Source organism: Talpa occidentalis, unplaced genomic scaffold (assembly GCF_014898055.3).
Source record: "Talpa occidentalis isolate TD23 unplaced genomic scaffold, MPIMG_talOcc4v2.1 talOcc4.5, whole genome shotgun sequence".
Classification (NCBI taxonomy): domain Eukaryota; kingdom Metazoa; phylum Chordata; class Mammalia; order Eulipotyphla; family Talpidae; genus Talpa; species Talpa occidentalis.
Genome location: NW_023604861.1, coordinates 95,400,152 through 95,427,415, shown reverse-complemented (window position 1 = coordinate 95,427,415; position 27,264 = coordinate 95,400,152). Strand labels below are relative to the sequence as shown.

The 27,264-nt window shown below is 40.3% G+C and overlaps 1 protein-coding gene across 1 annotated transcript; it reads left to right on the top strand.

Moving 5' to 3' along the window:
• The first annotated feature begins 702 nt into the window (after positions 1-702).
• On the top strand, positions 703-26,285 carry LOC119259155 (immunoglobulin kappa light chain-like). The gene is made up of 4 exons (XM_037527795.2): positions 703-751; positions 945-1,250; positions 22,939-22,980; positions 25,861-26,285. The coding sequence occupies exons 1-4, from the start codon at positions 703-705 to the stop codon at positions 26,181-26,183; spliced, it is 720 nt and encodes a 239-aa protein (XP_037383692.1). The 3' UTR covers positions 26,184-26,285.
• Positions 26,286-27,264: the final 979 nt, after the last annotated feature.

The window sequence follows — 27,264 nt, the reverse complement described above, 5'->3', positions numbered from 1 at the left end:
GTTAAGTATAGAGAAATCATATGACAAACAACTGAAAAGTTGTTCTTGATATTTAAAAAAAAATGGAAATGGCCTAGAATCTGTGAAAAGTGAAATACATAGTGTTTACCAGAAAAAAAAGCAGGGAGGAGCTCAGTGGGCAGAGGCATGGACGTCGCAGTGGGATGGCACTAGAACTCGTGTTGGGAAGTAAGGCTTAAACACAGATCAAGCTGTGAGCTGTTCTTCTGAAATGATGTAGTCTTGTAAAAGAATAAGTCAGTAAAATTAGATCGGAAAATTGAAAAATTATGTCAGGTAGCATAGTTTTACTTTATGCACAATTACTTTGGGCTCTGAAACATCCCAGAATCCAGCAGCATCACTGATATTAACAGAAACTTGTACAAAATGAAGAATTGATGGTCTGACCTCCACACACTGGTGAGAATGTAAATTTCTACACATCTGTGGCATCCCCAGGGTAGGTCTACAAGGGTAGAAGCCGGCAAGGGCAGGCAGCCCAGAGGAGCCTCTGGCAGACAGCATCACCAGGGTGACCACACCCTGACTCCACAGGCTCCACCTTCAACCCTCACGGGGATTTGCATCAACCTCCTCACTGGCCCCCACCATTGGCCCAGCCCTGTGGGCAGAGGCTGATAAACAGGTTTTTTCCAGGGGCAGCATCTGAGCAGCCTTGGGAGGTGAGGCAACGGGAAGATGGTGCTGCCATCCCAGATCCTCGGGCTCCTGCTCCTCTGTGTTCCAGGTGAGAGAACATCCCCATGGGGAATGTTCCCTGAGGGGCAACCCTCATGCTCCCTGGGAAGAGTGGCACTGGGAGGGGCAGGAAATAAGTACTGACAGCGACAGGCTCTTTTCTAGTCTCTCTCTGGAGTCCCTTTCTAGCTCTAACAGAATCACAGCATCTCTGGATCAGCTGTGTGTGCCTCTGATTGCAGGCTCCAGAGCACAGATAGCACTCGCGCAGGCCGCTGTGTCCCCTCCTACTTCCCCGGGAGAGAGTGTCTCCATCAGCTGCGGGGCCAGTGAGAGCCTCCTCTACTCAGATGGGAAGAATTACTTATCCTGGTACCAGCACAGGCCTGGGCAGGCCCCCAAACTCCTCATTTACCATGCCTCCACCCGATCTAATGGGGTGCCCACACGCTTCAGCGGCAGTGGGTCTGGAACAGACTTCACTCTCACCATTGGAAATGTGGAGCCTGAAGACTCTGCAGTCTACTACTATTTCCAGACCAGGAAGCATCCTCCCACAGTGCTTGAGCCCCGAACACAAACCCCCACTGAGGTGGGCCCACAGCTCTCCCTGCCACAACCACCAGCTGTTCAGGAGGCCTCAGACAGCACCAGCTGAGCACTTGGTGCACAGACTGTGAAAAACAAATTGAAGGGACTGGTACAGTCTGCCTGGAACTTCTCCCACCTCCTTCGTCCACTCCTTGGTCTTCAACACAGTGCACAGGAGAAACTTCAAGGTCACAGGAGTTACTAGACTTCAGAGGAAGTGAAGCAACCAAGGGTGCATTTGTCCTCTCTTTCCTCGAGTTTCCTTCTCCTGATGCATCTGGACTTTGAATAGCAAATTCTCCAGCCCTTCAGTCTGTACATAGTCCATCCAGGTCCCCAGGCACAGTCCTCCAGTTCAGAGACTTTTGATTAGACCTTGATGAACTGTGGGGTATAGAACCACGATGCTGATGAGGGACAAGGAGATGAGGGCAGTGACCTATGTCCTGGTGAGGTAAGACATGCCAAGTCACAGAAACACAGCAAGTAGTCCCTGCAGTGTTTGCTGTATGTTGTTGGGAAGATGATTTGGAGATGTAATGTGGAATAAAGTCCACCCCACTGTTTAATCCTCCAGCTCTCACACCACAGAGATAAACTTCTCTGTTTAACGTTTCTTCACAATCTTCCTCACATTTTAGGTTAAGTCTCCTGAGTGCACGTCTCTCTTATACTGCAGCATCACAGGCTCTGACCTGTGATGGGGGGAGACAGTGGACATCAGCTAATGAGCTAGACCAGCCCCTGTACCATGATGATCATGGTATGACATGGAGGGACCAGCGGCCTCACTGCAGCGCAAGGCTGGAGCACTGCTGTGCTCCTCACAGGCCGGCTTCTGACTTTACCATCAGAACTAATAATCCACTCAGCGGTGGCAAGTCTGGAGTGTGAGGATGTGGTGACTTAGGCCGTGGTCAAGTGTGTAAATATCTATACAAGATGACTCATTTCTTCACAAAAAATCCCCAGAGGGGGTGTTCAGTGAGGTGCAGCCAGCATTTCTCCCACAGCTGTGACAGGAACCGAAATCGTAGGCTTATTGAAAGGAGTTATTTGCAAAACAAGTGCAAGTAATGATGTCCCGTGCCTGTCTCATACCTATTAAAAATGGAGTCACTATTGATTGTGTCCACCTAGAAAATTCAAAAAGTTGTTAAAAAACAAGGCGTGTTTACTTGAGAGCAAAGAATAATAATTCATGGTACACAGATCCAGGTAGAAAACCTAAAAGGTATGCCCAGAAGGGACAGAGTCAGGGATTTTTAATGGGAGAAAAGAGGAAGACATGGTTAAAGAGAAGAGTTAACTAGTATTAACAAGCTAGTCTTGGCTATACATAATTGAGAATACTTTTCCTCTAGAAAGAATGAAAAGGGAACTGACTGATTCTAACCTCTGGGTAAAAGTCCAAAATCATCAGTTCTCATGCACTGAAAGACTTCTCAAACAATTACTTGCTGGATGGTTTCTTTAAAATAGATGAAAATTTTTAAAAATTATTTTGGGGTCCAGTCCATAGGTCTTTAGTTCAGTCCAAACAAGAAGGTAATATATTTCTCTGTAAATTGAAAGATATTAACCTTTCACAAGTCATCTCATTCTAGAGTCTTCTGGTCTCTTTCCTCAAGCTCTATTAGGTCATGAACTATAGAAAAAATAATCTGATACCAACAAGATGGCAGCGTAGAAGTTCTCTGACTCCTGTTCACCCACAGAAACAGCATCCATCCGTATACAAAAGTATCTCTGCAGGAGCTTGGAGATCCTGATAGAAGGTGTGGAACCCAAGTGGAACCCAAGACCAAGGGGAGCAACTATGCAAAGACAAGACATGCTAATGGCAGGTTCATTGACCATGGTCCAGCTGCAGGCCAGATGCAACAGCATCTCTCTATAGATTGGGCTCCCACTCCACTTGGCTGCAGTGCTACCATCAGTTCCATATGTCAAGGAACCAAGGCGGAGCTATATAACTTGCCCTTGGTAGAGCACCTCAACCCTAATCCCAACTGTGGACCCTGAAACAGCCCTGTGACCTGGCTCAAGCCCTGCTCTACCATGGTTCTGGAGGCAAGGCTGCCCACCATCCCCCCCCACCTCATCCTCCAGGACCTTAAGGGAACCTGCTCAGATACCTGACAGGAGACAAACTTACCTATGCCCTTGGTATCAGGCTTGCCATCTGAAGACTCAATTGCAGACACAGAAGTGGCTTCCTGATCAAGTTCAAGTTGGGTCCCAGTTGTGGACCCAGCAGCAGCCACATGACCTGGATCCAGCCCCAGTCAACTATAACCCCAGAGATAGTCCCATCAGACCAAGGGCCTAGAGAATGTCTTTATCTGTCAAAACCCGACTGTAAAGACTGGCAGATGGGATGGACGTGTCCTTCAAATAAACAGACACCAACACAAGGCCACAGGGACTGTAAAGAACCCAGCAAACACAATACTGACAAAAGATAATAAAGCTCTCTAACCTACCTAAAGAAACAAAGATTTGTAACTCTCTGAGAAATAATTCAATGTAACAGTCTTATAAGACCTATAAGAGAACACAAATAGACATAAAAATGCTTAAAAATAACAAAACAAATGCTGGGGCAAAGAATGTGAGCCTGAACTGAAAACTTCAACAAGGAGCACCATCAGTAGATTCAACCAGGCAGGTTCTATTCTGTCAAAATCAGCCCCTCTGGTAGTGAGAGAAAAACCCTGGAGTCAACTTGAGACCTCTCTTGCTTTCACACTGTCAAGCCCATCAGCATATTTTTATTTCTCGCTTCAAAATATTCCACTCGTCCCCTCCTCTGCTGCCACAGCTGTGAACCCAAGCTGCCACCATCTCCAGCCCAGATGATAGGGATGGCCTCCTAACTGTTACCTCTCCTGTCCCTGAGAGAGATCCTGTTAACCTACATATCAAACCATAACTTGCACTATTCAGAGATCTCCTGCTTACCACAGCACGCAAAACAAAACCTTAGAGAAAGCTACAAAGTCCTAAACAATGTGACTTCTTTGTTATTCCTTTGATCTTATTCCCACTACTCTTCCCTTGTCCACTCCACATTAGCTATGTTGGCTTCCTTCTATTTCTCCAATACACTGGTCCAGAAATGTGTTGTTTCCTCTAACTAGAGCCAGGAGATATTCCCATGGCTCCTTTGCTCACCACATCAAGGAATTGATGAAAACTCAGTGCAGCTTTCCACAACCATCTATATAGTGAATTGATAGTAAAAATGATCCTCTGTTCCTTTTCTGTCCCTATATCCACACATTGGGCTGTAATTTCACAGTCCTTCCTTATCAAAAGCTATTTATTTACCTCTCCTTCAGCAGGGTCAACTACACTGATCACTAATATGCAGGAATGGAGCCTCCCTGGTGGTGCAGGTGGTTGAGCACAGTGCCGTGAGGCTGTCCACAGCCTCTGCAGTGCCTGTTCGATCCCCGCCAGCCTTGGAGCAACAGTGGTGAGCGGACCTCTCCAGTCTCGCCCGCTGTTCCCCTCAGCAATGTATATCGTCAGTCTTCCTGTTCTGTTCCCCGCTCTATCTTTGGTGAATCCTCTCACCCTCCCGCACATCTGGCTTGTACCCCAGCTCTTGCATAAATAAAAAATAAAAATAAAAAAAAAATATTCAGCCAGTGGGTTACTGGGTCAACACTGAGTCTAGGCAATGAGATATCTTATAGGATTTCACTTTCTCTCTTGGGACGCTGCCAACTGCCAAAGAAGGCTGAGATTAGTCTACCACATAATAAGAGACATGAGGCCCCATCGCTCACCCCCAACTGCTGGTCAGACAAATACAGAAGTAGATTAAATAGATGTGAACCTTTCTAATTAACTAGCACTCAATTAACCTGCTGGCTAACTTAAAGCACATGAGCAAGTCAGCCAAGATTAACCAAATCTGGCTAATCAACCAAAGGCCAGATTAACAGAACTACTTAGCTAACCAATGAACACAACAATAGAACCACTACAATTGTAAGCCACTATATTTCATGAATGGGTCATTAGATGATAATGGCTAACACATCATTCAGTTTTAAAAGTCTTCAAGTGAATGTGCTTGATACTTTATCAACACCCAGTGGTCAAAAACCCATCACAGGTGAATTTCATGGTAGAAAGAATTTTCCCATAATGAATACATTATGTTTTATTGGATGTGTCTTTAATTGTTGTGGTGTTTATTATATGCTGTGGGTGATTCTCGCATATTTATAAATGTCATAGTTTCGATTCATATAATAAATACTTAAAATTGTGGGGGAAAAAAGCCTACATATTTTACCACAGCAAGCTTCAACCCCTGTCCTTGCTTTATTTTTCTCCATAGTACATACAAAACAACACAGTAAAATTTCACTGAGGCAGTTATTTAATGTCTGTCTCTCCCAACTGGAGTGAAAGCAGGTACTTTTACTCTTGACGCATAGTAAGCACTCAGAATGAAGAGCATGGATTTGTTAACATCAATACTTTAAATATGTTCCTTATTATGAGAAGCTCTCATATACATAAAAGGCCAGATTTGCTGTAATCTTTCATGAAGCTTAATTTTATTAACCCAAACACTTCTAAAGGAGGTGAAGACTTAATACTTGAATGACTAGTGTTTTTCCATTCATGCAGAAATGACCATGTTAACTAAATATTATCTAAGACATGAAGGTTATAGATATTTAGAGCCACAACTTCCTTCAATCAGAAAATTAGACTTGGGTACCCATAGGAAGTATAAGGGAGAAAGGTGATGAATGATAAGAAAGATAATGGGGAATGCTGCTACGATATATATTACAAATTTCCAATAGAGAATTGCCTTTGCAAGAATGGGTAAAGCTAAAAGAAATGAAGAGGAAAATGCATGCTAAGTGAAATGGTGGGGGAAAGCCACTTTAGTGACACTAATCAGAAAGATGTGGCTGGAAAACAGCATACATGGAAGGGAGAAAGCAAGGCAGGCATACTACCTTCAAGGCAGGCATACTACCTCTTTGAATAGAAGATGTCAAGGGTTTAGTACTGAGAAGTTACAGAGCTGGAGGGCAATAGCAGATAAGGTAAGATGAGTGGGAAAATTAAAATAGAAATGTTCCAGAGTAAAGGAGGCAAAGAGAAGAGGGAATTGATCAATTGGGGTGTAAATTTCACTGGCCCCATCTCCAGGGAGTAGGCATAGACCTTATGATTCAATCACGCTATCTGTCCATGGAAGCAAGCCACTTCCTGTGACACAAAAGCTCCTGAGAGCATCTCTAAGACAGCTTAATAACATATCCCACCAAAAAAAAAAAAAAGAGTGACAGAGAGATCCAGAAATGCCCACTCAGTTTTTTCCTGGACTCTACAGACCCTCCAAGGGATTAAGACAGGAGATACAGCCTGTTAGGAAGATAAAGAGTTTCCACGTTCACGCTACTTGGGGAGGAAGCAGCTGGGCAGGACAGAAGCATTGATTCACAGCCCTGCGGAGGTTTTTGTTCAAGCCTGAAGCACTGTGAGAGGGAAGCTTTGACGCTGCTGACAGTAATAAGTTGCAAAGTCTTCAGGCTCCAGGCTGCTGATGGTGAGAGTGAAATCTGTTCCAGATCCACTGCCACTGAATCTGTCAGGGATCCCAGATACTGGGTTGGATGCATCTGAGATAAGCAGCCTAGGAGCTTGCCCTGGTTTCTGCTGGTACCAACCTAGGTAGCTGCTAATGCTCTGACTAGCCCTGCAGTTGATGGTGACCCTCTCTCCTACAGTCACAGGCAGGGAGCTTGGGGACTGGGTCAACACGATGTCCCCACAGACACCTGCAATCACAAAAGGATAATGATGAGCTGACATGTTAAATAGACACGGAGAAATATCATCTAAAGGTGTTTTCAAATGCCATCACATGTCAGCACATGACGTGTCTATATTGGAAATAGCCAGCATGACTCATTGTGTCTTATAATTATTTTTTAACTCTAAAAAAGATATCACTCCAAAGGATGGGAGCACTTAGAAATTTCTCACCTGAGACCCAGAGCAACAAGGGCATGAGGAGGACCTGGGCCGCAAACGTCATCTTGCTGGCCCTGCCTGCTGCTGCTCAGCTCACATGGCCAAGGCCCTGTTTATAAAATTCTGAGCAGCTGGTGTGACCCTGGCCTATGCAAAACAATTAGCAAATATAGAGGCAGATTGCAGGAGCAGTGGGCTGTGCAAGTAACACTGACAGCGCAGTTATAAGACAGAAGACACAGAAGCTAATTTAGAGCCCTATGGTCAACTTAGAAACTCTAAAACCACAAATTGCTGAGTGATTTAATGAACGTCTTCTATTTTAAATTCAGAAGTGTTTATAAATTGGTTCGGTTTCCAGAAATAATGAGAAAACTTCCTGAAATCAAAAATCATGTTAAAAATAATAAAATATACTGGGGGGAGGGGAAGGTACATATGGGAAGGAAGGAGGGAGGGAAAGGATTTAACATACGAATTCAGGGAAACAAACATTCATTCTCTAGCATCCATGTAAGGATTCCATTCCAGGCAAAATGAAGTAACAAGGATGAGACAGATAAGTTGTGAGAAGGACAAATTATGCTGCATTTCTACACATATATAGCAAACTACCAAAAAGAGAAATATACAAAACAATACAATTTATAATTTCATCAAAAAGAAAAAGTTCTAAGAAATAAATTTAACCATGGAGGTGAAATACCTATATACTGAAAATTATCAGACATTAATGAAAGAAACTGAAGAAGACACAAATAAATGGAAAGAAAGATATTTTTGCTCATGGTTTAGAAGAATTAATATTTTTAAAATGTCCACACTATACAAAACAATCCACATACTCAATGCAATCCCTATCAAATTTCCAATGGGAGTTTTCACAGAAACAGGACAAACAATCCTAAAATTTATATGGAATCACAAAAGCAATCTTGTGAAAGAATAAAGCTGGAAGCATCACATTTCCTGATTACAAACTATATAACATACAATGCTAACTTGGGAGTAGATGAACTTTTAGCAGTTAGCATAATTCATTATGTACATATATTAGATTATAGTGATACACACCTGAAATTTATATAATATTATAAAGCAATGTTACTTTAATAAAAATATTTCTTTTTTTGAAAGGATTTTATTTATTTTTGCATAGAAGAACTGGGGTGTAGGCCAGAGGTATGGGGAGTAAGAGGATTCACCTGAGACAGAGTGGGGAGCAGAACAGGCAAATCTACTGAAATACTCTGCTGAGGGGAGCAGCGGACGAGTCAGGAGAGGTCTGTTGTGCCATGTGAGTTAGCTCTCTGGCCTAGGATCGAACTCAGACCATAGCGGTGACAGCGCTGAGACTTAACCCCTAGGCCACCAGGGAGGCCCCAATAAAAAAAATATTTTTAATAAAATAAGCATTTCTCAAAAAATTGAAACATAATGGAATTGGCATAAGAATATAACCAAAATGAAAATACATACATTGTGCAAAAATGAAAAATGATGTAAGAATTATATAAAATAAAATAAAATATAAATAAATAAATAAATAAAAATTCCATCATTGCTTAAAAAAACAACAAAACAGAACAATAGAACATACTAAAGAGCCTAGAAATAAACCCAGGTATATATAGTCGATTATTTACAACAAAGGAACCAAGAACATCCCATGGGGGAAGAACAGTCTCCTAAATAAATGATATTGAGTCACATGCAAAAGATTGAAATTGGACCACTATTTTATGTACCACACAGAAAAATTAACTCAAAACGGATTAAAGACTTGAATGTAAGACCTGAAGCCATAAAACTCCTAGAAGAAAACATAGGCAGTATGTTCTGTGACATAGTCCTGGTATCGAATTTTTGGATCTGACACCAAAAGCAAATATATATAAGTAGGACTACATCAAACCACAAAGTTTCTGTATAGCAAAAGTGATCCAAAAAATGAAAAGACAACCTACATAGAAGAAAAAAATATTTGCAAATCATATATGTGATAAGGGGCAAATATCCAAAATATATCTAGATCTATGCAACTCAAGGGAAAAAATAAAAGTCTAATTTTAAAATGGACAGACAATCTTAAAATCTCTAATTACAAGAAAAAATTGTAACTGTATAAGGTGAAGAATTTCACTAAACATATTGTGGTGATTATTTCACAATAGGTACAATATCAAATCATGTACACTTGAAAATAATATATGTCATTTATGCCTCAATGGAAATAAAATAAAATAATAAAAGACTTTCTTGATTTCCAAAGAAAGTCTCTTTTAAATTGGTTTTTATTAAATGGGTGAGACACAGTTTTAATTGTAATGTCACAATTCCCCCTGGCCAGGTAGCCCTTTAGGAAGGTTTTATTTTTAAAAGAGTGGACACTTGCTGCCCTCTTCTGGTTGTATCTATGCACTACAAATTTCAAGAAGATGTTCATCAGCCTTCCTCTTTCAAAAAAAAATTGGGGAAGGTTTCTCTCTGGTGGCTCAAGGGGTTAAGTCTAAGTACTATGAAGCTGTCTGCAGCCACTGCTGCACAAGATCGATCCCTGACCAGGGAGATGACCCACACGGGGCAGCAGATCTCTCACCCACTGCTCCCCTCAGCAATGTATTTCTGTCAATCGACCTGTTCTGCTGTCTCTGGTGAATCCTCTCTCCCCTCTGCACCTCTGGCCTACACCCCAGCTTTTGTATGCATAAAGAAATCTTTTTTAGGCCTCCCCGGGTGGCACATGCTGTTGAGCGCCGTCGCGATGTGAAGCTGTCCGCAGCCTGCAGCGCCGGTTCAATCCTGGCCGGCAGGCGAGGGTCCCACATGGCGTGGCAGACCTCTCCTGGCTCGCCCGCTGCTCCCCTCAGCAGTGTATTTCGTCAGTCTGTCTGTCTGTTCCCCTCTGTGTCTCTGGTGAATATTCTCACCCTCCCATGCATCTAGCCTGTACCCCGGTTCTTGTATAAAATAAATAAATAAATCATTTAAAAAAAAATCTCGAAATATTAAAGTAATAAAGAACTTTACCTCTCATCTGTCCTAACATTTTCACTTTACATATAGGAAGCAAAGACTCGACCAGAACAGTTTTGTGTAAGGCTATTTGAAAAGTTCACCTATTACTTTTCTTATTGTTTATCACCTTCCCATTTGCAAAAAGCAATTCTGCAGGTTATAACTATCTTGGATTCTGATGTTCTTTAACTGCAAGATTTATGACAGAGCTTCTCATACTCACGACTACACCTTGTGCAGAACGAAGAAAATTCGATTTTCCAACGTTCTGGGAATTGACCTGAGTTTTTCAAAGAAATATTTCTTCAATCTTGTGTTTGTTTTCTTTTGAAATTTAATTAAAACTTACATTCTTTTCCACAATATGTCCATTTATGTTTTAATATAAAATATTTCTACAGCAAATTTTATACTTCTGGAAATCCCCATCACCTTAGCTGGAGAAACACAACCCAAGAAAATACACAGAATCAAACTCCTTCAAGTACACTACAGCTACAAAATAAATCAGTCCCTACTGATATTTCTTTATTTAAAACATAGATCCTGTCTTTACTTTAAAATTGTTTGTTTATTATGAATTTTTTGCATTGATTTTGATTTTTAGAATATTATTTAGCTGAATTACTAAGGGGTTTTTTTGTATCTCCTTAAATTTTGTACCTGAAGCAAATGCCTTGCCTGTTTCATCCTAGTTCCTACCCTGCATGAGGGACTCCAAAGAACTGGGATAACTTTTGAATACCTGAGTCTTAAACATTTTTGCTGTGAAAAATCACACTGCAGTCAAAAAACAAAATTGCACCCATTTCAACTAGTCATGAAAGACTCTGATAGTTGAAGTTGCAGCCCTCCAAAACCCCAGATTCCAGAGGTGAAGAGGAGGCCAGGTTCTGTCCAGGGACCAAATCATGCAGAAGTAGATTTGAAGCAGACCTGGGTAGTGAGGAAACATGACTCCTTGAAGGGGAACAAGACTCAGCATGTGCAAAGATCAGACAGCAGCGCCAGAGGCCGGAGCAGGAAGGGAGAGGAGCTTGGTAAGAAATGTGTCAGCCAGTGGGGAGGGGTCTGGTTCCACCATATTGGACTCACTTGGTGTGTTCGTGGAAACCCCAATGCCCTGTCATCCTCAATGCACCAGACCAGAGCATCACAATCTCTAGGGTGGGATCCAGGCATCATAGCATTTAAAGTCCCCCAGGTGATTCCAGCCACAGTAGCATCGGAGAAGAACCGCTGAGGTAGGCTTGAGAGAAGATGACAAGGGACTTCTAAGCGCAGTGAGAAATCTAAGAAGAGTTTTGAGCAGGGGGATAACTTGATCAACTTTCTTTATTTATTTAGGAAGACTCTGGTTACTTAGTGAAAGAATAATCCAAAGACTGTTTCTCGTCAACCGCGCATATATATGTGTGCTTCCCAGGGAACTGGATCTAATCAATGAAAATTTGTCCATACTAAGAACCAAGTACAGGAGCAAGGGCTCTGCTACATGATCCATATATGGTACTTAATTTACTCCTCATCACACCTCTATAAGAGAGGTGTTACTATCCCACATTCCAGATGAGAAATCTGAGTTTTTGAAAAAGTTAAGTCATTTACCTAATGTTACACTCAGCTCATTAAATGCAGAGTCGGGGTTCTAATCCCGTCTCAGTTTATGTTCCAATGACTACATGGTATCTTGTTCAATTGGGAAGAAAGTGCTGGCCAGGGGATGGCACCATCCAATTTACTGGATGGTTAAATTTTTACTGCAAATGAATAAATGGGCATCTGGATTAGCATCAGGATGAATCCACACAGCTCTGAAACAGCAAGGAGGAGTTTGTAAGGGTTATGTAGGTGACATAGAAAAATAGAAGCAGAAGTAGAGATAGAGAGAGAGGGAGCAAAATGTTAATACAGGTATAAATTTACAGGTTTATGGGTGTTTATTTTAATGGTCTGTTTAAAGTATCTAGAAAACTTATAAATCACCTATAATTTTTTAAAATATTTAAGATTGCTATGTACCTAGATTTTATTCTAGAAATCTTATCATGAACTTTAGTCCAAAAACAGTAAAATTTGCCTTGGCTTATAGTAACTGCTTTTGCTACCTGTGGCTTGTTGGCTTATACACCACTGCCATCTACAGACAGACTTTCATAACTACACCCCAACTTTGTGGTGAGTCACTCATGTTTTTCAATTATTACTCAGTCATGTTTTTCAATTATTTTCATTTTTAATGATTATAGCATGGTCAACCATATAAAAGATAGATGGAAAAAACACACACTGGAGTATTTTAAAGCCATTCCATTAAGAATTTCAGTACACTGCTAACTGATAAGAACTTTTGAAAAATAACCACCATGTCATCATAATACAGAATTTTGAATAATTAATCCCCTAATATTACCTATTACCTATTTTCCAGTATCTACTCACATTTTATTGGTTATCTCTAAATACTGTTTTAATAGTAAATTTGCTTAAATCAGTGTCCAGGTCCAGGTAAATATGGCTAAATTTAACTAAAACCTAAATAAAAACCCTGTATTTAAAAAAAAAAAAAACAGAGAACTGGGATGGGGGATAAACTGTAATTATCATTATTTAGAAACTTTAATCATGTTGTTTTAAGTGTAATCTTGAAGCCAAAATCAAAGACTGAACATGAACAAGAAAAGCAAAGAGAAAAATCACTCATATTCCTCAATGCAAAGCTCTAAGAGAAAATATTAGAAAGCTGCATCAGTTAGTTAGCACAATGGAGAATATAGAACTACCTAGATGAGGTCACACTCCTCATGTTGTTCAGTCCCTAGCAGGAAGAGGAGAATCTAATTATAAAATTCTACAATGTGAGAAAGGCAGGATGTAGGAAACTCGAGGTGGAGAATGTTACCACCCTGATTTCATGGCCCAGCCAGAGAGTCTGTGTTCACTCAGTTTCACCTGCTCATTAAATGGCCAAAATTTCTTTAACAGCAGAGGAGAACTCTGTTAGGTATAAAGATTCTCATCCCCATAACTTCCATTCCAGTCTGGAATTCCAGCCCACTCCAATAACAGGAGTCTGAGATCAATTTTTCTCTCACAATCATAACCATACTCATAATCATACTCCAATTTGGTAGTATGGTGACAGGCTATCGAAACTTTATACTGAAAGCTCCTTTGTCAGCCTGTGTCCTGAGGGACAGCTTAGAACAGAAACTCCACCCTCCACTTCCAACTAGAACTTCATGCAGATTAAAAATAAATTTCTGATGCAAGAAATCATTTAAGCCTTAATGACATCTATTAGCATAGCTATGGTTACCTTTCATTAATACACTGCCAAGAGAAAGACAGCTCATGTGCCAATCATGCATTCTGCAGGCTGCCTGCACCAGTTCCACTTAATGGAAATCATGAGCTGACTCTAAGAAGGCAGATGTTCAGACCCTGGCTGTGCCCCTACAGTCTCAGCTTTATTAATGGAATCTTGGTTTCCTCAATTATAAAAGTCAAATACTCGAGGTTTTTTCCAGCTTTAAAAATGGTGACTGGGGTCCTGACTGAGTTCTGGAGCTTCTGTCATGCTGTAGAAACATATTTTCATGTCTCATGGGGTCATTTTTTAAAATATTTATTTATTTATGCATACAAGAGCTGGGGTACAGGCCAGAAGTGCAGAGGGTAAGAGGATCCACCAGAAACAGTGGGGAACAGAACAGGCAGACCGACTGAAATACACTACTGAGGGGAGCATCAGGCAAGACAGGAGAGGTCTGCTGCGTCATGTGCGTTTCTCCCTGGCCAGGGATCGAACTCATGCTGCAATGGCTGCGGATAGCTTCATAGGTTGTGTCTTAACCCTTGCACCACTAGGGAGGCCCCCTCATGGGGTCATTTTTCATCCTTTCAGTGAATTTCAGAAAATGCATCAAAATTTCCCTGTGGCTTGGGAAGACCAGATGGCAGCTGTTCAAAAAAATGTCCCTGCTTGCAAAGATTTTGCCAATTGCTGCAGGAGATGTTATAGAATTAGTTTAATTGGAAGGCAAGACACCCTGTTCTACTTCAAGCCCAGTCCTTCACCGGCTAAGCAGCCTTGAGTGAATTATTTCCTCTCCCTAATATAAGATGGTTTTCAAGCAGTTTATTTTTTCAAGCAGTTTTCTTCCACTTGCACTGAATAAGCTAAACATGATTTGTCTGTTCTGGCTTGAACAGTTCAGAAGCCCACAAACCCCTCCAAGGGACACTCCATTTTCTGTGCCTGACATGGCCCCAGCATCAACTGCTGCAGAGACAATCCCACATGAAGGCACTACCATCACATAGTTTTCAGAGTCTCAGAAACAACCAAAGATGATCACAAGAGGGCACCAGAACAAGGTGAAAACGGCAAGTGCCAGCTGACTGCTGAACAATCTTTGTTCGCCTCATTGATTTATCAGTAAATATGTTCTGAACACCAATTAAGAGCACAGTGGTGAGTGCAAGATCTCATAATGTGCCCCCTGAAATGCAAGACTAACAAGGAAGGCGAAGAACATTATTTTTCATAGGATTGAAAGGGATGATATCCTGGGTGGAGACAAGAGTTCGTGGTATATTGTGTGTGATTATCTTTGTGATTGTGATTTTCCCCCTACGTTGAGATGGCCTCGTATGTAGGCCTTACTTTTGGATGGATCTTCTGGGTTTTGGTTATTAATTTTGGCAGTTGTCCCTTGTATATAGCTCTTCTCCAAGTCCCCAGCCAGATCATTGTAAGAGTTGTCTAACTAATTACCCTTTCTCTTCACTTTACTTTAAAAAGTCATACAACTACTGGAGAGAGGCTTTATGGAATAGAAATGAGCCCTTCTAATCTGCAGTGGCCCCAGGTTTCCTTTGGAGAACTAGTCCGGTCCAGTTGCAGTAAACTTTCATGCCAATGCTGAGAAAAAATTGAAAAACATTCCATCTATATATCTTCTTGACAAAGGCATTACCAGTTTCAAAAATAAACTGCTTGAAAACCATCTTAGATTAGATTATTTCAGAAGAGAGAGATCTTTGATATACTCCCCTATTTCCTCTTTAATTAGGGGCTTAGTCTAGTTTCCAACTTTTCTTGGGCCAATTATTTAATTTATTCTTGGAGGTTAGAAATTTTCTGCTTCATTTGGATGTTTATAAGTAATGACCTATGGGGGTTTTTCTCTGAATATGGGTAGAATAAATGTTCTATTAGCCCAAAACTCTCTAACAGAGGAACCCACTCAAAGAGGGTTTCTGGAGAAATGATGAAGGAGAAAGAGTCAGACATGAGGTAAGAAGGAGCAGAGACAAGACAGCAGCCACATAAACCATGAAAATAGTCAAGGAGACAAATACCTCTTTGGAATAAGAATCTGAAATAGGAACTGACCGGACATTTGAAAAACTTTGAATCCTTGGAGAGGTGCAGCCTTCACCAACTTGTCACAGGGAGACAGGAGCAGGTTTATTTAGAGAATAAAAAGGATGAATAAACTGATGAGCACATAAACAAAATATGGTATATCCCTATAGTGGAATATTACTCTGTTGTGAAAAGGAATAGAATGTGATTAAATGCTTGAACATGAATAACTCTTGAAAACATTGTATTAAGTGAAAAAAAGTCAATCACAAAGGACCACATATTATATTCTATTTGTATGGAATATCCAAAATGAGCAAACATAGAGAAACAAAACAGATTAGTAGTTGCTGGGGCTGTGAAGGATGGCAGTGCTGGGAAGTGATAGATAAGAAGGGCAGCGTTTCTTTTTTGAGATATTGAAAATTTTCAAAAATTATGGTGATGGTTACATTTGTGGGTATGTGGTATAGCAAATATAATGAAAGCTATTGAATCACACACTTTAAATGATGACTTGTGTGATATGTGAATTCTGTATCAACAGAACTGACCCTCTCAACCACTATCCAAAAAGGAAAAATCATAATGACGAGGGTGGTCCCAAAAGGCAGGAAAAATGGGGGAGATTCAGGTAGCATGTACTTTACTTCTGAAAAGCAATTTTTGTATGTTATTATCTCTTCTCATGCCCAATATCTATTTGCATTTCTTTTTCCTTTGTCAAACCTTCCAGAAATTTGTATGTTTTATTGATCTTTTTCAAAGAAATATTTCTTGGCTTAATTCACTAAAATAAATATTTTATTTAATTTGCTTCTTTTTTTTTTACTAATTGCATCTTATTTCGGTTTAACTTATTCTGTGACTAACTTCTTGAGTTTCATGCTATGTTTACTTATGTTTTATTTCTTGGCTAATCTGTAAAATAAATACATTTTCATTTGAGAGTCATTTTGATACCACCCCATAGATTTTGACATGTAGAATTCTCACTTATTTATTTTCAAATAATCTGGCACTCTGTAATTTGATCTCTTTTCTTTTGAGAGTTTTTGAATAGTGGGCAATTTTTTATTTCCAAGTCAATAACTTGTTCGCTGACTATGGATAATCTCTAGTTTTATTGCTTTGTGTTTAGGAGAATGTTACAAAAATTATTTCTGCTTTGAGACAATTTATTGATGTTTCACGGTAGGGGGATGTAGAGAGCAAATATTATAAATACTCTGAATATTTGAGAAGATTTTGTTTTCTGTGTTATAAACATAGATAGATAGATAGATAGATAGATAGATAGATAGATAGATAGATAGATAGATAGATAGAATTTGAGACATGTCTATTTCTATTCTCACTATTGAGGGTATGAGGAACAGAAGAAATCTATTTGAAATTTATGCTTCTCAACCAGGTACCCTAGACAAAAATATTATATATGTTTTGAAATGTCCTTTATTATATAATTAATTAAGGAGGCAAACAATAATTAACACATCGATGCCAATATAATGATCTCTCACTATAATCAGTTCTGTAATTACACATAGGGCTTGAGAAGGAAAGGAGGGAAGGAAAAAGTCAAATTTTTATTGTATTGCTCTAACCATACATAGATAGATACATAGAGAGAGAGAGAGATAAAGTCTTCTAAATAATTACCATTTTCTTAAGTTCACATTGTATATCTAATAAGATTTTTTATATATTTTATTACTGGTTATGCATTAAATATTAAGTATCATATATTTTCACACAATGTGACTCTGTATAAAAGCCAGAAGGAATCAGAATCGAGAAGCCATAAGAGATCTGGGGATTTTGACAACAGAGAGGGCAAAATCATGAAGAACCAAGTCTGAATTGATCTATTTCCCAACAGCTTCCACAACTTTCCCAGTCACGTAGTTGCTCGTGATGGGCTTCTCTGTAGCAAGATGAGATTGGACACAGGGTTGGGTGCTAAATAGGCAGACTGAGGTGGGCAGGAAACTCTAGGGCAGAGCTCAAGGGGGTTGTCATTTGTGTAAAACCAGGCAAGAACCACAACTTTCAATATGTAAATCTTGGTGGCTGAGCCTCTCTAAGGATGGTAAGTTCTGACACCGTTGCTGCCCTTTTCTCTTTCACTCTAGGAAATAAAATGAAACCTGCAGCCTTAATGCCCTCGTGGAAAGAAAACGAATGTCTAGATTTTTCAGAGCAGGAACAGAATCTTGGGTGTTGCTTATGGCACACAAGAATTTGCATGTGGTTGAACAAAGAACTCTGCTTCTCCCAATATGTTTTTGTTCAGAGATGAGTGGAAGCAGACAGCCTGAAGAAGCAAGAAGCAGCAAGTTCTAAAGTGACTTCTGTCTCTCTCCTTCCAGGTTTTATGGGATCATCCTTGCCCTTTGGGGAAGCAGGGCAGATTCCACTTGTGACACCCTATTCAGAGGATGGCAAGTGATCAGGTTGTGGACTCCAGAATTTCCTCCTTATATCAGTAAATATAACAATCTGATCCTAAGGCTGAGTTAAACTGAAGTAAAAAGAGCACCTGCCTTGAACTCTACTGTGATGGATGAGCTGAAAAAGCATTGAACCACAGACGTCAAGATGGATTATCAGACACAAACATTCCAGAGCCAGGTAGGGAAGCCACCATCCCTCAAATCTTACAAACAGCAAAATTTGCCACTGTGTCCCTGACACACTGGGTGAGTTGCTATACATTCCTGATGTGAGGCAGCCCTCTCCAAATAGGCAGATTTATTAAATCAAATGAAAAGCAAAAATGGGGCCTCCCTGGCGGCGCAGGCGGTTGAGCACTGCACTGTGAAGCTGTCCGCAGCCTCTGCAGCGCGGGTTCGATCCCAGCCAGCCGGCGAGAATCCCACATGGCACAGCAGACCTCTCCTGTCTCACCCGCTGCTCCCCTCAGCAGTGTATTTCGTCAGCCTGCCTGTTCTGTTCCCCGCTCTGTCTCTGGTGAATCTTCTCACCCTCCTGCGCATCTGGCCTGTACCCCGGTTCTTGTATAAATAAATAAATCTTAAAAAAAGAAAGAAAGAAAGAAAGAAAGAAAGAAAGAAAGAAAGAAAGAAAGAAAGAAAGAAAGAAAGAAAGAAAGAAAGAAAGAAAGAAAGAAAGAAAGAAAGAAAGAAAGAAAGAAAGAAAGAAAGAAAGAAAGAAAGAAAGAAAGAAAGAAAGAAAGAAAGAAAGAAAGAAAGAAAGAAAGAAAAGCAAAAATGGTGCTTCTTGAAATGTTGGACGTAAGGAACATTGATAAGATAGCGTATAAATATGCTTTTAGTGTCTCTCTCTCTCCCCTGCCCCATTTTATACTTTATTCTAGAATTTAAGTTTGTTAGGGGGTAATATGAAGCATCTTCAGTGATGAATTTCTTAAAATGCTCTAACAAAATCGTATTTCCATCACTCATACATTAAATTCAAGAACCTCTCTGACCATTTTACTGGCACTGCCTTTTCTTATCAAGGTAGATCAGAGACATCCTTTGGACAGATGCTTCTGAGACATCCTTTGCCATCAAATAAAGAACCATACACATGTTAAGGATCTCAGCACTTCTCAGTGATTCATTTTATATTACAAGAAATGTCACAAACACCACTGCTATCAATCACTACTCTGTGTGATAGTTTTTGCCACAATGGATCGTACAATAATCATTTTTTTAAAGATTTATTTATTTTTATACAAGAACCGGGGTACAGGCCAGATGTGTGGGAGGGTGAGAGGATTCACCAGAGACAGAGTGGGGAACAGAACAGGCAGGCTGACGAAATACACTGCTGAGGGGAGCAGCGGGTGAGACAGGAGAGGTCTGCTGTACCATGTGGGATTCTTGCCGGTCAGCAGGGATGGAACCTGCGCTGCAGAGGCTGCGGACCACTTCACAGTGCGGCGCTCAACTGCCTGCACCATCAGGGAGGCCCCTGATAATCATTTTTTATTAGAAGCAAATCCTGCTTCATAGTTGTCATTCAGTTGTTCTCTTCATACTCAATCTCCAAATTATCTAGGAACATGCATCCTTTTTACAGTCTTGTCATCTTTTCATTCCCATCTCCAATATTTGTCAGAGTACATCCTATACAGAATTAGGAAAACTCCTATCTCTTTTGCATTCTTAAAGATAATAGAAAAGTATTCAAGAAAACTCCTGCATGTATGTATGTGTATACATCTAGTATGTGTATATGTGTGTGTGTGTGTGTAGAGAAAATCACTTTTTATCCTCTTTAGGATCTATGTTTACTATACCCTGGATCAGCCATTTTGCACATTTAATTCCCACTGCCACTTTTTCTCTTCTCACTTCCTTCAACTTGAGTCCTTCTTTCCTCATCCTCTGGTGAGATCCACTGCTGATTTTGCTATTCAAGGAAATTAGCAAAATTCCCAGTGACAGAATCAAAAACCCTACTCCCAATCTTCAGAATTACAATTACAACTTCTTTAGTAAAACTTGTTGTAGTAGTTATGTTATAGGACAGGGAGAGGGGCACCCCAGATCCCCACAAACCTGCCTATTCTAAATGGGTTCTGCCATCCGCCGCATCAACACAAAACATATGACACTTTAATGGGAAGGAACTTTAATAAAAACTAGAAAACAATACAGGTAAGGCAAAGAGTCTAGTTTCTAAATGAAGCACCCAAAGTTACCCGTCCCCTCGTGGGTAAAACTCCATCCATATGGGGTCGGCCCAGAGCAAGGCCCCAAAGCCTGCCACAAGTCTAAAACATCTTCCAGTGGGGACCCACAGAAAAGGGTCACAAACAACCAGACAAGCCCGGAAGGAAAAGAGCAAAATCAACATCAAGATAAAAGCTGCCATTGTCACCTCCCCACGGGTCTCACCCACATCTGTGTCACCTAGTCCACGACCAAAAGACAAGCGCAGTTTCTTCACGTGTCTCTAGGCTCCATGTGCCTCCTCCAGGTCTCCTTGCTCCATCCTGCTTCCTTCCTCCGTCTCTTCCTGCAGCTTCTCCTCTTCCTGCTCAGCTCCACCCTCCCTTGGGTGGGGCAGGGAACCTCCCCCTTTCCTGGAGACCACCCTGTTACAGTTACTCCTTGGTCTATTATGATTTATCAACTCTGATCAATTGTTGATTTTTATTATCCAATTTTGGACTTTAACTGTTTCATTCATTCTGCAAATAATTGTTGAGCATTTGTCAGGTGAAGATACTTGTCAGGGTCTTCCAAATACAAGTCAATTATACACCAAACAATTTATAATCCAGGAAGGTAGGAAGAAACTAACAGCAGAGAAGTGCAATTTGCTGAATTAGACTTAATGACCTGCTTCTGTCTGCAGCAAAGCCAGGTCACTTGCTTAGGAATAATCTAAGTGGTTTCTCTTGTTGTTTTGAAAGACAATTAGTTGTTCACAAGCTAATATTGGCACACAAAGATGTTTTTAAGCAAAGGGAGTGTTTTGCAAAAAGCTGGAGGTCATAGAAAAATAAGAAGAGGTTTAGGACGGTGGGAGCTGAGGTGGGGATGGAAAGTTAAGAGGCAAATAAAGGTTGCAATAAGTAAAGTTAGACTCAAAATAAAATGAGATCTTCCATGTCCTTGATGGGTTACCATTGAAACACCATGGAACCCTATGATTCCCTGGCAGCTCCAAAGACGGCATGTAGCTGGGACAACTCAATAAGACATGATGGGTTCTACCTCTCCTATGAGAACAGACATTCAAGCTAGTGAAGTTCACTTTTCTACTCTTACTGATTTTTGTTTGACATGTCATCTTTAGCTTGACTCCAAAATACATTTCAAAATAAGACCCTGCTCTTGACTTGATGCATATTTACTTAACCTCTTTTGAAACAACTCAGTGACATAGGAAGATACCCTTTAATGATTCTTAACTGATGCTAAAGAGTTCCATAATAGCATCGAATGAGGTTTATTGTGTGTAAAAGACTCCAGTTCCAGGAGAACAAGGAGGCGTATTTTTTTTTAACTTGCTTGTCTTTCTTTATAGTTAACATTCAACCTATTTGCAAAAACAAATTTTAAATAAACAGTCTAGATGTGGTAGCATGCAAAGGAAAAGGATCAGGCCATAGAGACAAAAATATCATTTTCTATGATTTTAGATCTCACCTTGAAAGCAAACATTTTCTATCAGAGAAGCTCCAGAGCCTCCACACCTGCTTGAATAGCAGCTGCCCAGGGCCCTGTTCCCCTGGGTGAGAAGGTTTTTGTACAGTGAGACAATGGAGAGCTACCACTGTGGTGGACGTTCGGAGGAGGCACCAAGGTGGAACTCAAACGTGAGTAGAATCCAAACTCTCTTTCCTCACTTTTCTGTGTTTTGTGATCCCTGTGTCAATGAAGTGATCTAAAAACTAACTTTTGCAGCCCTTGGCTTCCTTCCAGGCAAAGGTAATCTGTAAACAAAGGTGAGAAACAGGTTACACTTGTTGTGATTTCACTTATTCAGTCCCGGTATTTGGTGAAAATAACTGTATAAGTGGTAATTTCAGAAATTTACTAGGGAGCCTAGTTATATGTTCTGACAGAGCCTTGAATTGTCAGGAAGGGAAACTCAGTTTTTGTTGAGAGGGTTGGTTTAGGGGAACTACTGTGGTACACGTTCGGTGCCGGGACCAAGGTGGAGCTCAAACGTAAGTGCTGTTTTCAGCTGATTCTGTGCTGTTTCTAATTGATTTGCTTTTTATTCCTTTGTGTGTGTTTCCATTACTCAGAAGTTAGGGATTAAATGAATTTCATTCCCAGACTAGCTCCAGAGGAGGGAAAGTTGCCCCACAGGAGACTAGCCGATGGTCCATTTTTAAGATTTCCAAATCATAATGACTTAATTGGGGGAAGGGGTGGCTGAGCTTTCAGAGCAGGTTTTTGTAAGAGTGTAAGTAGAGGGAAATCACTGTGGTTCACTTTCGGTGGAGGGACCAAAGTGGAGCTCAAACGTGAGTACCGTTTTGCTCAATTATTTGTGAGTTTTTATCCTGTTGAATTATTTATGCCAGTTTGTGACATTTTAGTTAAATGGGCCATTTCTGGTAAGTCAAATACAAAGAGCAGAAAACAGCCAATTTTAAGATGAGCAAACCAACCAATTGTTGAGTTTGTGAGGAGAGTAGGATTTGTGAGAAAAATAGCTGACTCTTGCCCTGAAGTAGACTTTCTCAGACAATTGGCTTCAGAAGGTTTTTGTTGAGGGGCCGGTGAGTGAGCCCTCACTGTGGCTCACGTTCGGCGCCGGGACCAAGGTGGAGCTGAAACGTAAGTGCCCTTTTCTGCTCCTTTTTTCTCATAAAGTCGCAAAATGGGGGATTTCATGATTAGGACATGAACTGAGGTGAATTAGGAGAAAACGGGGTTCTTCCGAAATTCAGATGATCTGGGGACTGAAAATCAGTTTGTCTCAGGGAAGAGCAAAGAGCTAATGAGTTGACGTGGCAGCTAAACTGCCAGATTTTCTGGTATCCTCAGTCTACAGAAGTTAGCAGCAAAGGGAGGTTTTTAATTGAGGGGAAAGAGAGAAATTAAGCTAATGCTGTGGATCACCTTTGACCAATGGACATGTCTGGAGGTTAAATGTAAGTGATATTTCTCTATTGCCTTCTGAAATTTGGGGCCAAATGTCAATACAGTATTGATTTTTAAAGGCTGAAATATGTGTTTTGTGGAAGGGATAAATGAGACACCTTTTAGATGTATCATCAGTTCCAAAAATTAAACTCAGCTCCTAAAATTGACTTGTAGGCAAAAAGGTTAATTTAATCTGAAAAGAGTAGCTCAAGGGGAAAAAATTAATGTAGATGAAAAAGGAAGACTTGTAGCTCTAAAAAGAAAAATTGAATTAATTTTTTCATTCAGTTTTGCCAAATACAATATTGATTTTTGCTCATTGTGTTTGATACAGAAAAGTAGAGAAACGTATTTATTTCCTAATCTGTTTTCTCTCTTCTGTCCAATAAATTATTTTATAAGATAGTAAAAATCAATAACACATATTAAAAAATCAGTTACAAGTTAGAAAAGTTGATTTTTTTGCCATGGGAAAGATGCGGCTTAATTGAGAATCAGCAGCAATTTCATTTTTAAACTCTAAAATGAGTGATATACTGTCCATAGTCCAAAACTATGGATATTGTACATCTTGACAGCTTCAATTTTTGTATTAGACTAAACTTGAAATGACTGATAATGGAGGAAAGATGGTGAGCCCCCAAAGCTCAGTTTTGAAGAACTTTGTTTAAGTGACGGGAAATAAAATAATTGCATTTTTAAGTGCCCACAAACTTGTAGAAAAATAAGAAATATTTTAATGAGTATATTCTTTTCTTTCCCTTAGTTGTTATTTGGCCTTAATTTTAGACTGCCAAGAAGGTCATGCCACAGTTAGCGAGTTCTGTGGCCCTCATGGGTGTCTTCTTGCGGGCTGACTGATTTTCGTGGCCGTGGCACTCTTGTGACTGAGTAATTTTTGTGGCCATGGCGCTCTCGTGGCAGTTGGCCTGGCCGCTAAAGGCCCTGGCGACTCTCTGAGAGTCCATTTAGTGCTGCTGCTGCCCACTTTCCTGACACAGTGGTACAGACAATGTCACAAACGGAATAGGATAGAAATGTGATGGGCACTGAGTTAACATTAGAAAAGCAGGGAGAAGCTGATTTATTAGAGATTTCAGAAATAAAATTCATATTATTATGTCCTCTTAATGAAAATTTCCATTAGGGCACCATAAAGAACTTAAAGCTATTTTTTCAGTGATAAGAGATTTTACCATATTCTCTCATCAAATCTATTTAAATAATAAAGACTCAACCTCAAAGAAAGAAATAGGTATAAATCTTTTAGGGTAAAATCTGCATCAGCAAAAATTTAATGTAAGGTCAGTAATCTGGCTACTCAGGTTTTACTTAATTAATTTTTATGTAATTTACAGTAACTACCATGTGGGTATATTAACTGATTTTTTTTTAATAAAGGTAAGATAAATTTGTGACATGTTTTTAATTTTCAAGAAGTTAATGGCTTGAGTAAGACTACATTGGAACTGTTTTAAAACTAAACTAAATATTTTAAACTATTTCAAAGCTATGTGGAAGGCCTTTTAAAAAGTTGTCTATGTCTATGATTTTAAACTCCATTAAAAGTTAATAAGATGTCTTTCAAGAATTTCCATATCCAATATACTAATTATTTAATACCTTAATTCAGGATGGAAAATTTTTAACTAGCAAGGATTTCCCCAGATAGGAATATCCTCATAGAATAGTTACCCTCCATTTTTTCTCGAATTCACATTATTTTACTACCAAATCTATTTCATAAAGTCTCTGAAAAAATTAGTAATGAAGTTAAAAGAAAAAAATATTAAAATACAAAATGTTTAGTATCTTATGTTAAACTGTTTGGTTAACATGGAGCGTCAATATAGAAAAACCTATTCATTTATCTGCTGAAAAAAACCTATTCATTTATTTTTGTTCCAGCAAAAGATTTTTGATTCGTTATTTTAACTCTTGGGCATCCACCCCAGGGCTTGAATGCCCATAGAGGGGGATTTCCAGAAGCCCATCTGGCAGCTGCTCATGGTCAGAAATGAAGCTAGCTAGTTCCTCCTAGGCAGGTGGCCAAAACTACAGTTGACCCCTCCTGGGCTAGCTGAACCCAGACCCGTGTGGTGACAGCCATCAGGTCCCAGGTTCCCTCTGAGACCTTTGTGGGGTAAGGGGAGAGTGAAGGAAGATTCCAAGTCTGATCATGAAGGGTAAAAGAACACTTCAAAATTCCAAGGTAATAAGACAAAATGGCCTTTGTTTTTTGGTCAGAAGCACTGTGTTTCCTGTAGGGACTGCGAACACAGTTGAAGGAAAGTTTACGTCAAAAAAGCATATAAAAAGGGGCCTTAGAATGGCTGCAGCATTTAGACAAAACAATTTCAGACTCTCTTAAAGGGTATGGGACTCAAGGGAAAAACTCAAAATCGAAATTATAAATATGCTTCCTCCCTGCCTTCTTGCTGCCTTTACACAGAATAAGGACACGGCCATCTGCATGTCTGTCCTGAAGAGCCCTGGGGTTGCTCACAGACTGCACTCCCCTGGAGTATATCCATGTTACTTAAACTCTACTCTCCATGCTTCCTTTCACAGGAGATGTGGCTAAGCCTTCCGCCTTCATCTTCCAACCATCTGAGGAGCAGTTAAGTACCGGAAGTGTCTCTCTAGTGTGCCTGGTGAATAACTTCTACCCGAGAGACATCAAAGTCAAGTGGAAAGTGGATGGTGTTGAACAAGCCAATGGCTCCGACCTCAGTTTCACAGAGCAGGACAGCAAGGACAGCACCTACAGTCTCAGCAGCACCCTGACGATACCCAGTACAGATTACCGAAATCATAACATCTACACCTGTGAGGTCGACCACAAGAGCCTGACCTCCCCGCTCATCAAGAGCTTCAACAGGAATGAGTGTTAGAGGAGAGGCCTATCAGGCCCCATCACCCCACCACAGTCCCAATCTCCCCGACTCAAGTTTCTGGCCCTTTGCCTACCTTATCCCACCCCATGGCAGTCTCCCGCCCCCTCTCTCCACTTTTTCCCCCTCCCCCTCTTTGGCTGTAATCATGCTAATATGGGGGGGGCAAAAATGAATAAAGTGAATCTTTGCACCTGTGACTTCTCTCTCCTTCTTGCTATAATGGTTATTATACAGTAAGTCCTCAACTTAACACATGGATAAGTCTTGGAAACTGATAGTTGAAACAAAATGTTATATTTAAAAATAATTTTATCACAGGCTGATTGATATAAACAAGAGTTAAATTTCTGGTCACAAAAACATTACCAAACTTCTTAGATAAAGAGCCCAAACACTTCTACTACTAAACAACCACTACTGAACAATCACTCATTTCTTTCCAATCCGCTCATTCTGGGTAACAGCTTCAAAGTAATAGCTAAACCTTCCTGCAGCTTGGGGGGCAAGCAGGACCCCACCCTGGATAGGATGCCCTTCCATCACAGGGTATAGGCACACACCCCCACACTCACTGGGACTGGGACAGTTGAGACAGACTGTGAACCTCACATGCACATCTTTGGGATGTGGGAAACGCAAGTCCCCGGACAAAACCCAATAGACATAAAGAGAACCTGCAAACTCCACCCAGACAGTGGACTTGGGCAGCAATTCAATTTTTCCACTCAGCATTATAGCAAAACAATGTTGAATGAAGTGACTCTATTCAAGGACCTGTTATATGTTGGTTTCCCAATTACTCAGTTTATCTTCTAAGAAACTATATTGCATTGCTATAAAATACAACAGCATTAAAATAAATAAATAAAATGCGACGTCATTCCTAAAGATAATTATCCTCCATTCTATCTACCCTACTGACCTCTTCAAGATACTCCATGAATCCATGAGCCACCCATCTTCACACCCCACCCCAAGGGGGAAGAGACTTGCTCCTGTTGTCCCCTCTCAGCAGACCTTAGAGTCCTTCGAAGGGGGATAGTTCTTACAATCACATATCCTTTCATCTAGTCAAACC